Source organism: Anoplophora glabripennis, unplaced genomic scaffold (assembly GCF_000390285.2).
Source record: "Anoplophora glabripennis isolate ALB-LARVAE unplaced genomic scaffold, Agla_2.0 scaffold1858, whole genome shotgun sequence".
NCBI lineage: Eukaryota > Metazoa > Arthropoda > Insecta > Coleoptera > Cerambycidae > Anoplophora > Anoplophora glabripennis.
Window position 1 is genome coordinate 1 of NW_019417938.1, and position 13174 is coordinate 13174.

A 13174-nucleotide genomic window follows, 5' to 3' on the forward strand; every position below is an offset into this window, starting at 1 on the left:
GCATTTGCGGTCGGGGTAGACGACGGATGGGGCCCACCTACGAAGGCTGTCCAGGCCTACACGAGATGAGGCAGGATAAAGAGGGATAATCCCCCTCGAACCCAAATCATTGAGGCCAATTTCTAGCCATAGAATATTGGCGCGAAGCTTGAAAGGGATCAGTAGTTTGTAGGCAATACGGCAACAGTTATGCAACCTCCGCTCGTTTACCGATCTGGAATGTATGATCTTAGACAACACCTGCTCCCTTGAGTCCCGTGATTAAATGTCAATTTAAATTTACTTTTCTATCCTAGTTTTTTAACCCTATATCTATATTTTTGGTGCGCAAAGTATATCTGTTGTAATAATTCATTAAATTAATGTAATAAATAAATTATGGTATAAAGAAAACTATATTTCCTAATACATGCGTAAAATAAAATAATGAACTGTGCACAACTAATTCATTCCGCCATGTTGAATTCCTTAACATAAAATAATGAGTAGTAAGTTTGGTGTTATCACGACAAAAAAAAAAGAACAGGTTGTTGACTATAATATTGTTTACTGACACTATATTTTCAGCCAAAAAAGTGTGCAGCAATTTTATGCATTAAAGCGATTTTGGATGTTTATATTATAATCACGAGTACCTAGGTGAGTAATATGATTTTGTAACATCATAAGTAATAGGTATCTGTGTGTCTCCACTTAAGGTATAGAGAATGTGAAAAGTAAAATTTAGGTACCTAAATCTTAAGAGAAAGCTATTCATTTGTATGTACCTATATAATACATAACTTGAACTTTAAATAATTTCTAATAAATATTTTTATTCTAGTTTTTATAAACGTATTCAAATAACTAAAGAATTTAATTCTCTCGAATTAATTTTATTAAATACATATCAATAGAATTACCAGATAAATATATCTAATAATGTCAAATACCTAATATAGTGATGACAATTATTCAGTCTTCATAGCAATTTTTAATAAATGGGAATTTGTGTTTTAAAAGAGTAAAGTAATAGTTAATTTATTAGGGAAGATGATACGTTAAAGCCCTATTTCATGTGTTAATTATTTGTAGAACGTAAATTTTTTTACTTAAAATAGCTACCATTCAATATTTTTTTATAATACCTATAACATTATGTATGTAATAGTATGTATTATTAATACAAGCAGAAATTTTTTCTTCACCCATAAACTGATCAATACATAACTAATTGTCATTATGAGAATCACATTGCAGTAATATATGTAGGTACCCGATTAAAAAACCCTTCAAATTTCAATACAACTTTTTTTCTATTGATTTATTAAGGAAACCTTTAAAATGCAGATGTAAATGCAATTATGAAGTACTGACTTCATGGTACAAAGTCGAATCATAGATCGACTAATATCAAGATACTAGTTAGCCATATTTTCACTTAGGTACTTAATACAAATAAAATATAATTCATTATGTTCAAAAATGTATGTCTCATTTATAATAAACAAAGAAACTAAATACTTTTATCTTTTATCATTGTGTACACATCAAGATAAATGTTTTATTGATTTTATGTTAAAGTACCTAATATTAGTTACAAAGTTTTTTAGAATAGAGAAGATTATGCAAAGAAGTTTAGTTAACATAGTGTTTTCTTAACAGGTTACTGGATTTAATATACACTCAAACATCAGACTACAAGGTAAGTGCAAATCCTACATATGAAAAAAAATCATACCTACCTAACTTATAATGAATAGAAATAGGTATATTACAATTTGAATTTTATGTAAAAATAAATAAAAAATAAATTGTCAGGTATTTATAACTCAATAATTTTAGTTATCATTTCATGAACAAATTTTCTGATCTTATTTTGTTTTATGTATTATATTGTAGCAGTGTTAAAGCCATAACTTTTATACAAGCATTTATTATGTAAATATTTCCTTACTATCTTTTAAAAGTTGTTGCCTTGTATTTGTTAAATTTAAATATGTTCAATTGTAAAGTTCATAGTTAACAATGGACTTTTGTAGTAAAATTCAGTAAGGTGAAGTCGAGGGTGAAACCACAGGAGTAATTTAGTGTACAAGCTAGAGAAATATTTGAGTAATACGGTGTAATATTTGACTAATTAATAATAACAATTACTTGAGAATTTTAGTACACACAATTTTGATAGTGGTTTCCTCCTCAGATGAAGAGTTATTGAGAGATGTTAAAGAGAATATTGACAACTCATTTAAGAGCAAAAATGATATGTAATTCCGAATCTATGACCTGTGATACCATTAATTCAGATCATTCAAACATCATAACTTTGAATTTTTTTAATTACCCTGTGCCATGTAATAAAAAATTATTTCATGTAACCAGGTTAGGTTATAGTTTGTGTATTTATGAAATAGCATGTAGGTATTATACAGCGTGTCCCACTAGTGCGGGAAAGTCCAATATCTATGTTAAAATGAGGAATATATGGATTTTTCTTTTTACTGTGTTCTCACATTTCTCGGACTGTACAAATTAAAAATATATTCAACTTTACAGGGTGTTCCACTTTTCTGGCCAGACGCCAACTTTGGTTTTTTAAATGGAAACACATTTTTTATATTTTTTTCGGATTGTACATAAAAAATAAAGGGTACTTTGTGTAGAATAGTTCTATTCAAATATTCAGTTTTTGAGATATCTCGCTTGAAAGGTTTTTCTAGTCAATATTGGCTGCTTACATTTTCTGATACTACTGACAGGTTATACTAATAGCACATATCTAACCCATATGCGACACTGAGAGAGATAAGGCTACTTCGTGCAACACGAATGGAGATACATCCAAGTTAAAGGGACTGAACGCATGCGTATTTCCAAACAGAACAGCTGTGTGACAACTAGGGCTTGCAATCCCGGTATACCGGGATCCCGAAATAGCGAGATCCCGCACCAATTTTTAAATATGCGGATCCCGTTGTGGATTGCGGGATTCCGGGATTGTGCACAGGTGCTTCTCACGATCCGTTTGGCGTCGTTGATTTCACACGTGGCCCGACCACGACGCACAAAATAACTTTGTTTTCTTCGTTGTTAGTAGTAGTAGTCTGTCACAGAATAATTAACGTATATGTTCTAGAGGAAAGTATCTAGAACTAGCCTATATTTGTCTAAAATCTGTAAATCCCAACAAGTGTCGAGGCCGAGAGAGCTTTTTCTGCTACCAGTTATCTAGTAAATGACATACGGAGCTCGTTATCATACCACAGCGTAAATATATTGTTTTCTTCGGAAATATTTTCAGCAAAACCAATAAATAAAAATAAATAATTTTTTCAATTAATATTAATTTCGTTATTTTATATTAAATACATATCATTTTGTTTATGTTGTACATCTTAAGCCGTGTTGGGGTGCGTAATACAGCCTAATCTGCATAATTATTTTTGTTTGGCGTTCAAAAAAGAAATTTTTTGTGGTATATTGAAAATAAATGATATAAGTTTAATTTTATACTTGTTTTAGTTAATACATAAAAAATGTGGATATTATAATAGAATAATATATCATATTATCGCGGGATCCCGTTTATACCGAGATCCCGCGGGATTTTAAAGTCAAGTGCCGCAAATACCGGGATTTTCANATTTTGTAAACATTGTTGCCGTTAGCTGTATTGGAGTGTTTTAAAAAGTTGTTTACAGTGGATTTATAGTTATTTATTTTTAAAACTTTGGCGTTTTTATTAACAATTATTTGCAGTTGCAAAGAATGTCTAAATCAGTATCGGAAATGCAAGAAAGAAAATAAAAACATACATTTTTTTCGCTTTCCTAAAGAAGAACAATTAATTGTATAATTATTAAGTACTTTTTATATAGATAAATTTAAATTTCTTATAAAAATTGTTTAAAAATTCAATTTTTATAATATAAATTGTTCTTTTAAATGTCGATAGAAAAATGTGGACGCCCAGAATTAATAATGCATGGATAAAACGATTTCAAATTTACATAACTAGTGTAACACCATTTGGAAGTTTACTATCCCTAAAATGACATATTTTCTATATTCTTTACTCTAACTGAGCTATTTAATAAAATAACTTGTAATTCTGCGAATTTACTACTACATAAAATCTATCAATCAAAATTTTAGTAAACCTCTAATAAAAAAAATGAAAAATTAAATATGTGTAATTTTACATTTAATACATATATAGCAATTTTACTTTAATACATTAGTTATCTAATTTATCATCCCGTTTAGACAGACACTTTATTAATTAAGTGAAAATTGTGATAAATGCAGGTGTAAGTATTTTATGTTCATGTTTATTCAATATTTCGAACCGGCAACGCTTTCTTCAGATATAAATTTTTATTGCTCAATCTGGCAACGTTTAGCATCCAATTTAAAGGAACGAGGTCAACGGCGGCATTTACGCCACATCAAGGGAGTGTCGCATATGGGTTAGATATGTGTTAATAGCTACTAAGACCATTTTTTTATCAGATGTTTAGTAACGATGACTTCCGAATCATGCTCCAAAAACTGACCTGCGTTATACAGGGTGACCAAAATATCATGTCAAAATTGACAATTGAAAAATTGAAAAATCGAATTTTTTAAATGCAACACCCTGTATATTTTCATACCATGGGATGCAGAATTAAATTCTCTACAACTTTGCTATACCTGCTCCCATACCAAAATCCATTAGTTTTTCATGAAATCTCATTTTTATGAAAAAATGCGAAGTTTACAAATAGCTTATATGTAAAATAACCTAGTAGGCTCCTGTCAAAGGAAAATCTGGAAAATTTTCGATTCACATAAGGTTTAATAGAAAAGCAACAGTAATAATTGTGAAATGAATTACTCTAAATAAGAATTAGTAAATAAACAATAGAACAATTAGTAAAACTCATGGTAACTGTTTATTGACAAGTATTTACCAGACTAATAATTCAGATTTACAAAGATATCCTCGTACAGTGTTTTGTAAAACTGAAGAAGTTTGAAAGAACGGCAAATGCAAATTATGAGAAGACAACAAGAACACACGCATGCAGTAATCAGGATAGTTAAATTGACAATTTGGGATGTGCAGTCCAAAATCCATCTACAAGTGTCGGAGAAATTAGTGATGAAATTAGTATTTCCAAAAGTGTGGTTAATAGAACGTTAAAGAAAAACAACTGCCACCCCTATAATTCTGAGCATCACCAATTCTTAACACAGCAAGATTTTCAGAAGCGAGTACAGTTTTGTGAGTGGGCAACTATAGGTAAAGCTACAAGATGAAATTTTTTTTTCAAAGGTGTTCGCCGATCATAATCCCAGATTAATAAGACAAAACGATCATCAACACCCCTTTAAAGTCAACGTTTGGGCGGGAATATGCGGAGAACATGTCATTGGACCACATTTTCTTGATGGAAACTTAACTGGTAATGGGTTGCAATTTTTACAAAACGACTTGCTCCAATTGCAGGGACATATTCCTCCGGATGACTTAAACAGTCAGTGGTTCCAACATTATGGTGCCCCTGCACATTCCACACTGGTGGCAAGTTTTCTCATTATGTAAATTTTGTAAATTCATAGAAAAACTGTTTCAGGTTAGAGAATACTTAAATGGTTTGTATCCAGATAAGTGGATAGGTAGAGGCGGTCCAATTCCATGGCCTCCCCGATCCCCAGACCTGTCGTCATGATTTTTTTATGGGGCTATATAAAAGACAGGGTGTATAAAACTCCTCCGACAGATGTAGAAGATTTACGGGCAAAGATAAGAAATGCTTTTTTGACCGTAACTCCGGAAATGCTGGGAAATGTGTCGAGCAATTTTCGTCTTAGAATTGCTCAATGTCTAGGGAAAAATGGCAGACATTTTGAGCGGTTAATTACTAATTTAATTAGGTCTTTATTACTTTTGTTAGAAATGCACGATTTTAATTTACTGTTTTGGATACTGCATGCATGTTTTCTTGTTGTCTTCTCATAATTTGCATTTGTTGTTCTTTCAAACCTCTCCTTCAGTTTTACAAAACACTTTGCACGAGGATATCTTGTAAATCTGGATTATTAGCTTGGTAAATACGACTTGCCAATAAACAGTTACCATGAGCTTCTCCTACGGCGTACACCATATTTACTAATTCTTCTTTAGTGTAATTCATTTCACAATTATTACTGTTGCTTTTCTATTAAACCTTATCGAAAATTTTCCAGATTATCCTTTGACAGGAGCCTACTACGTTATTTTACATATAAGCTATTTGTAAACTTCGCATTTTTTCATAAAAATGAGATTTCATGAAAAACTAATGGATTTTGGAATGGGAGCAGGTATAGCAAAGTTGTAGAGAATTTAATTCTCCATCTCATGGTATGAAAATATACAGGGTGTTGCATTTAAAAAATTCTAGATTTTTCAATTGTCAATTTTGACATGATATTTTGGTCACCCTGTATAACGCAGGCCAGTTTTTGGAGCATGATTCTAAACAGTCATCCTTACTAAACATCTGATAACAAAATGGGCTTAGTAGCTATTAGTATAACCTGTCAGTATCAGAAAATGTAAGCAGCCAATATCGACTAGAAAAACCTTTCAAGCGAGATATCTCAAAAACTGTGAATATTTGAATAGAACTATTCTACACAAAGTACCCTTTTTTTTATGTAGAATCCGAAAAAAATATAAAAAATGTGCGTTTCCATTTAAAAAACCAAACTTGGTGTTTGGCCAGGAAAAGTGGAACACCCTGTATAGTTGAATATATTTTTAATTTGTACATTACGAGAAATGTGTCAACACAGTAAAAAGAAAAATTCATATATTCCTCATTTTAACATAGATATTGGACTTTCCTGCACTAGTGGGACACGCTGTATAACAAATGTATTGTGTGTAATTCAATTTATATTTTCTAAATTTCTGTTATAAAATCATCATTTCAAAATTGCTCTTGGAGAAATTGATTTAGAATTTTTTTATCAATTGTACGTACCTACATATTTGAATAAATTGGTCATTTGGTCAAATTTAAGGCTAACGTCTTTGAGAATAAAAGTCAATCATAACAGCAAACCAACTGTAACAGACATAAGATTTTATGATAGACTAACATAACTATCAGACACCTACAGGGTGTTCTACCTAAGAGGAATTCTCCTGTAACTCTGCAACTGTAAAATTTATAAAAAAATGGTTTTAATAAAGGTTGTCTGGAACCATGTGGGCCATGTAAAGAAAATATTTTTAGCTTTACAGGGTGTTCCATTACGCGTGGCGCTACATAAATTTGTTGGTTAATATTAGGTGCAGTTAAATGTACATGGTGTTTAAAACTTACCGTTTCCGAAATAATCAGTTGTTTTTGGAAAAAATCACGATTTCAGCTCTCTAAATGAGGCTAGATAGCGTCTAAACTGTAAGAGTTAGAAACCTGCAGTTTTTACAGTTTGTTTTGGCATAAATTACTCTATCTTATCATCTGTGAGCAAAATGTGTACGTTATTCAGTCTCGGAATACTGTTTATCTACATTTAATAATCGTACTAGTTGAAAAACTTTTTTTTCAAATGGAATGACCCATATTAATTGTTATGGGTGAATGCAAAATTGAAGGTAAGGTACTTTACGCTTGACAATTTTTTAAAATTCATCGTAAAAACACCCTGTTAGTTAACGCGTTTCACCGTAACAGCTCTGTTTTTAAAAATCTTTACTTATTAATTAATTAATTTTTTTAGAAGGATTACAAAAAAATAAAAAAAAAACGGAGGACTTTACATCTCGATGGATGGAGAACAAGTGTTTATTCATGTAAAGTAAAACATTATCTAGAATTATTATCTTAACATATCATATTTCTAAGATTTCGGGTTCATCGAGCTCGTAACTCTTCCCGGCCTAAATGGTGCAATAGCCTTTTTAGGATATGCAGAATGGTGTTTCTCTTGCACCGATTGATTCTTCTTTCTTCATTTTTCTTGAGGTCAATTTCGTAAATAACTGTTTTAATTTAGGAAATAACATATAAACTATAATTATATCAAATACAATGTTTTTATTGGCGTTTCTATTTGTAGAATTTGAGTCTCTTCGGAATTATTTGCAACTATAATTTCATCCTTGTTTGAGGTGATATTGAAAAAAGAATAACACTTTCTCATGGCAACTTTTTGCCCTCTATCAAATGGCATATTTAATTTTTATATGTAACGTTTCGTCTCTCTAGGACCATCATCAACCTAATTTTTTTAAATACGACCTTGGAAATTTTATTACATTTTTTGCAAGTCTTCATGACCTCCAATACTGTACTGCCTCAGCTCGATCCAGATTCAGATGTTTTGTCTCTAAAAATTCATCTTCATTGTATTCGTTCCAAATTTAAATTTAAATTTTTTTTTAGATTTCTGTGTTTCTTGAATTATCGTACACTCTAAGTTTTGTTAGACCTTGTGAACTCCATCTAGTTTTTAAATTATTACCATCACACGTTACAATAAAATTATTAGATATTTAATCCTGTGCTCATAGGTTTCTCGTGCTCAAAATTCAAACAAATTTCGATCTAACTTTTTTCAGGATATTCATACAAATACATACTCTTTCATGCTTATCTTCACTTTCAACATTTGCCAAAACGGAACGGTTGTTGAACATTTACTTTAATTTTTTAAAGTATAATATTTATTTGGAGTTTTGGTTGTTGATATGCATTTTTAAGAATTAATTTGTCATAATGAAATTCAAATTGCAGTAATGTTTTAATTTTGACGCAACAACTTATCGAATTATGTATGACTAGGATGGAGATTAAAACTCTAATAATATTTTATTGTAACATGTGATGGTAATAGTTTAAATAAATAGGTGGATTTCACAGGGTCTAACGACACTTAGAATGTACAATAATTCAAGAAACATAGAAATCTTAAAACAAATTGGATAATCTTCTCGCCGGAATACTTATGTAAATTGGTTTTCGGTCAAATAGTTTGAAACCAGGTGGTTTTTGTAGCTTTTGAGTGGTAGATTAAAAGTGTCAATGGGCGTCAAGCCCTAAAAATTTATGGTTCAATGTTGCAGCTTGTTGAAGCTACAATGCTTTAGATTTCACTACCTGCATAGTATAGTAAAAAATTACTACATTTTTGCTCAATGCCCAATAACCCAATATATCGAAATCTCTGACTGAAAGGGTTAAAAACGATATTGAGATGATCTTTCAGATCACGATCAGTACAATCGATTTTTCACAATCATTATCGTATAATAAAAGTCATTGCGACTGCCGTCTGCATTTGAATGACCTGAATGTACATCACAGGGAGGTTGCTAGATCGGACTTAGCACATCATGCAACCCTAAGAAGGGCTGATTTTCAAAGTTGAAAGATCCTGTCTAGCAGGAATCTAATGCCTTAACGTAATACTTCAATATTATTTCCGTTCTCATTGCGTGCATTTGATGTTGAATTCAGCAAGGATTCATTGGGGTACTTGATATTATTTTCATGCCGCGTGTAGCCTAAAAACCATAAAATGCACGCGATATCAGCATATGTACCCAACGTCTGAGTACCAGATTGACATGTCCAGTAATATTCTATTATATTATCGACATCGTCAGCATTGTTAATTTCGTCTCCATCAGCATTATTGTAAGCTATAAATATTTGGTGCTTAACAGCTTTTCGAAACCTGGAGTAATCCCTAACTCTTATAAAAGCCCCGTTCATTTATATGCTGATCTAGTTGAAATTCTTCATCATTTTCCCTCACGATTTTATCTTGTATATAAGATGGAGAAAGCTTAACCTGATAAATACCTACAGTTATGTCTTGTAAGTCGCCCAGGTTAAGAACAGGAAAATCAGGGATATCATCACGATGTAACCTTCTCCATTGACTATTTCTTCTCGCAAGATTTTCTACTTTAACTCTGGCTTGAACGACATTAGGAGTTTGCGATTTTCACAACATTTGTTGAGCCAGTTCAACAGTTGCACCTGCCATGTGTATAACGGGATGATACCTATTGATTAGAGCACCAACAATGCGATAAAAGTCACCAATATATTTTGCATGTTGCATATTAAATGTATTAAAAGTTTGGTCGACGTTTTTGTTCCTTGCATAAAACCAGGTAGACAGGTATAAACAGGTAACTTTGAATTGAACTATAATTTTGAATTGAATTGAATTGAATTGAGTTTTGAATTGAATTGAACTTTAATTTTTTATTAAAAATAGCTGTGCTGGGAAATTGGATGTCGACCAAATCAAATTTTGTTTATTAATACATTATATTATCAAAATTTAAATTTCATCAGAAAACTCGATGTGTGAAGGTCGATCTAAGTCGGGATTTTAGACTATTGCATTCATGCAATTCATATTGAACACTACATCTTAACAGTGATAAATATTTAGAACATTGGTTTATATGTTAATATTTTGTAATGAAGGGATTCTAACTTATATTTTCTTTTTATCCAGATGAGAAGAGGTTCTCATGATATGCAAGTTAACGTGGCAGGTATTAGAAGAAACTTGAAAAATTTTGCCCATAATTATTCAGATGCTCAAAAAAAAGTAAGAGAAGCTACTTCAAATGATCCTTGGGGTCCCAGTAGCACGATAATGGCTGAAGTTGCCGATTTAACCTATAATGTAGTGGCATTTAGCGAAATAATGCAGATGATATGGAAAAGATTAAATGACCATGGAAGAAATTGGAGACATGTATATAAGGCTTTAGTATTATTAGATTATTTAATAAAAACTGGATCAGAAAAAGTAGGACAGCAATGTAAGGAAAACATATTTGCCATTCAAACGTTAAAAGATTTCCAGTATTTAGAAGAAGGTAAGTTTTTGTGATTTAAAACCATAGTTAGAACAATAAATGAGGCATTTTTTGCAAAAACTCCATATATGTCGATTTTGAATTAAACCTTAATTGATTTATGGATAGATTTTCTACAACTCTTATATGAAATTGTTCTAATAAAAATTCTCAAATATGACATGTCAGTCAATTTCCATAATAGTAAATATCATTTTCAAACCTTCATATAGAAACCGTTACAATAAATTATTAAATGTGGAAAATAAAATTCTTGCAAAAACACTAAGCCAAAACAGTTTCAATAGTCGAGGAAATAAAGCACTAAAAACGGCCTTACCTCTGAAATCTGTGCAGTAAGATGGATTGTGATGCGGTTTTTTGCATTCGATTCATTAGAGCATCTAGAATGTTTGTGACCCTATGTCATCAATGAGAAATGAAATTACATAAGAAAAATGCATTTTTAAAATTGCATCTTGAAGAGTTAAAATATGAAAAATTTACATCTCGGAAAATATTGACGGAAATGAGTTAAATTTTGCTACTCAGGGGTTTTTGGGGTCGCTGAACACGAATATCATGATGGCAACGGTCTCCGAGGTACCTAGTGCCCAGGGTGGCTGGTTTCCACGACGTCTCCTAGAGTTTTATGGAAATTCGTTATAAACTTAGTCAAAACTCGTTACCTTGGGGTTTTTGAGGTCGCTCAACACGAATATCATGACGGCAACAGTCTCCGAGGTACCTAGTACCCAGGATGGCTAGTTTCTGTGACAACTATTTTATTCTTAATTATTTTTTATTATAAAAATACATTTATTCATTACAAAAAATACATGTTTTCAAAAAAATATACTTAGATATCTTTACAATTTAAATTTTTCTTATTTCACGTGTGTGCTATAACTTGGAGCGTATCTGTATACAGTTCGGAAAGTCCTCATGGTACATCAGCCGTTACGTGAGAGCGATAAAGTAAGTCATAGAAATCCGTGCGATAGACAAGAATGGTTACATTAAAGACGTGTCATAATCTGAATAGTCACCGCCCGTTTCGGGTTAGAAGTGGGAGTGACTATTCAGATTATGAAACGTCTTCATTGTAACCATCCTTGTCTATCGCACGGATTTCTATGACTTACTTTATCGCTCTCACGTAACGGCCGATGTATCATGGGGACTTTCCGAACCTGTGTAAGAGTATATATTAGCAGGTATATATGTAAGAGTAAAACGTGGAAGCAGCGGCCAGCGATCTCAGTCCTTACCTAAAATTTCATCAATGCTACCAACTGTATTAAAAGCGCCAAATTTAAAAAAAAATGTTTCGGATAATTTATTTAGATATTCGATAAAGCTTATGAAGATGACATCGGTACCTTGGAGACCATTACCGTTGTGATATTTGTGTTGAGTGACCCCAAAAACCCCAAGGTAATGGGGTTTCGGCTAAGTTTATAACAAATTTCTAAAAAACTCCAGGAGACGACATGGAAACCGGCCACCCTGGGCACTAGGTACCTCGGAGACCGTTGCCGTCGTTCGTGTTCAGCGACCCCAAAAACCGCCGAGTAGCAAAATTGAACTCATTTCCGTCAATATTTTCCGAGTTATAAATTTTTCATATTATAACTCTTCGAGATGCAATTTTAAAAATGCATTTTTCTTATGCACCGATGCAATTTTCATTTCTCATCGTTCACATAGGGTCACAAACTTTCAGGACGCTCTAACGAATTGAATGCAAAAAACTGCATCACGATCCATCTTACTGCACAGATTTCAGAGGTTCAGTGCTCTATTTCCTTGACTACAAAGAAAAATTAAAAATGTAAATTAAGGGTAACTTGGAACAAAATACGCTTCATGATACAAGACCAACGCAAAAATCATTGTCACAGAGTTTTTATAAATAATGCATAGTGATATAAGGGTTGGGAGGTAGGTGTATATATATTATGATATATATCCTGTCATTATTAAAGCGTCCTTGTGTTAAAGTGTGTACAATAAGTTATGAAACATGATGACAAAATTTAGGTGAACGCTTTTTTGGTCTTTTAATTCATAGAAATAACGAGCGTTCAAATAAAAACGTGGTCGAAGTTGGCTCTGACACATTGGACGTAGGGAGTAGCTTATAGCGACCAACTTAACCTCATTTCTCAACGAGCTGTATAGCAGCTGTCAGTTTCAATAACGTTAATGACTATATAACTTTATTTTAAAGAATAATCGTGATAACAATAACAAACAATTAAAGGAGCTGCGGAAAGTGTCCCCCTCCTTGTTATAACAATAAATTAAAGCAGCTGCTGAAAGTGT

General features: G+C 32.0%; 1 protein-coding gene across 1 annotated transcript in view; it reads left to right on the forward strand.

Annotated features, from left to right (window-relative positions):
- Positions 1 to 252: 252 nt before the first annotated feature.
- The window catches only part of LOC108916331 (epsin-2), a gene marked incomplete at its 3' end in the record, with an annotated part of 28420 nt that continues 15498 nt past the window's right edge, over positions 253 to 13174 (forward strand). The window contains 4 exon segments of the mRNA XM_018722556.1: positions 253 to 488; positions 568 to 639; positions 1645 to 1684; positions 10498 to 10867. Coding sequence (XP_018578072.1) covers positions 10498 to 10867 — 370 coding nt within the window.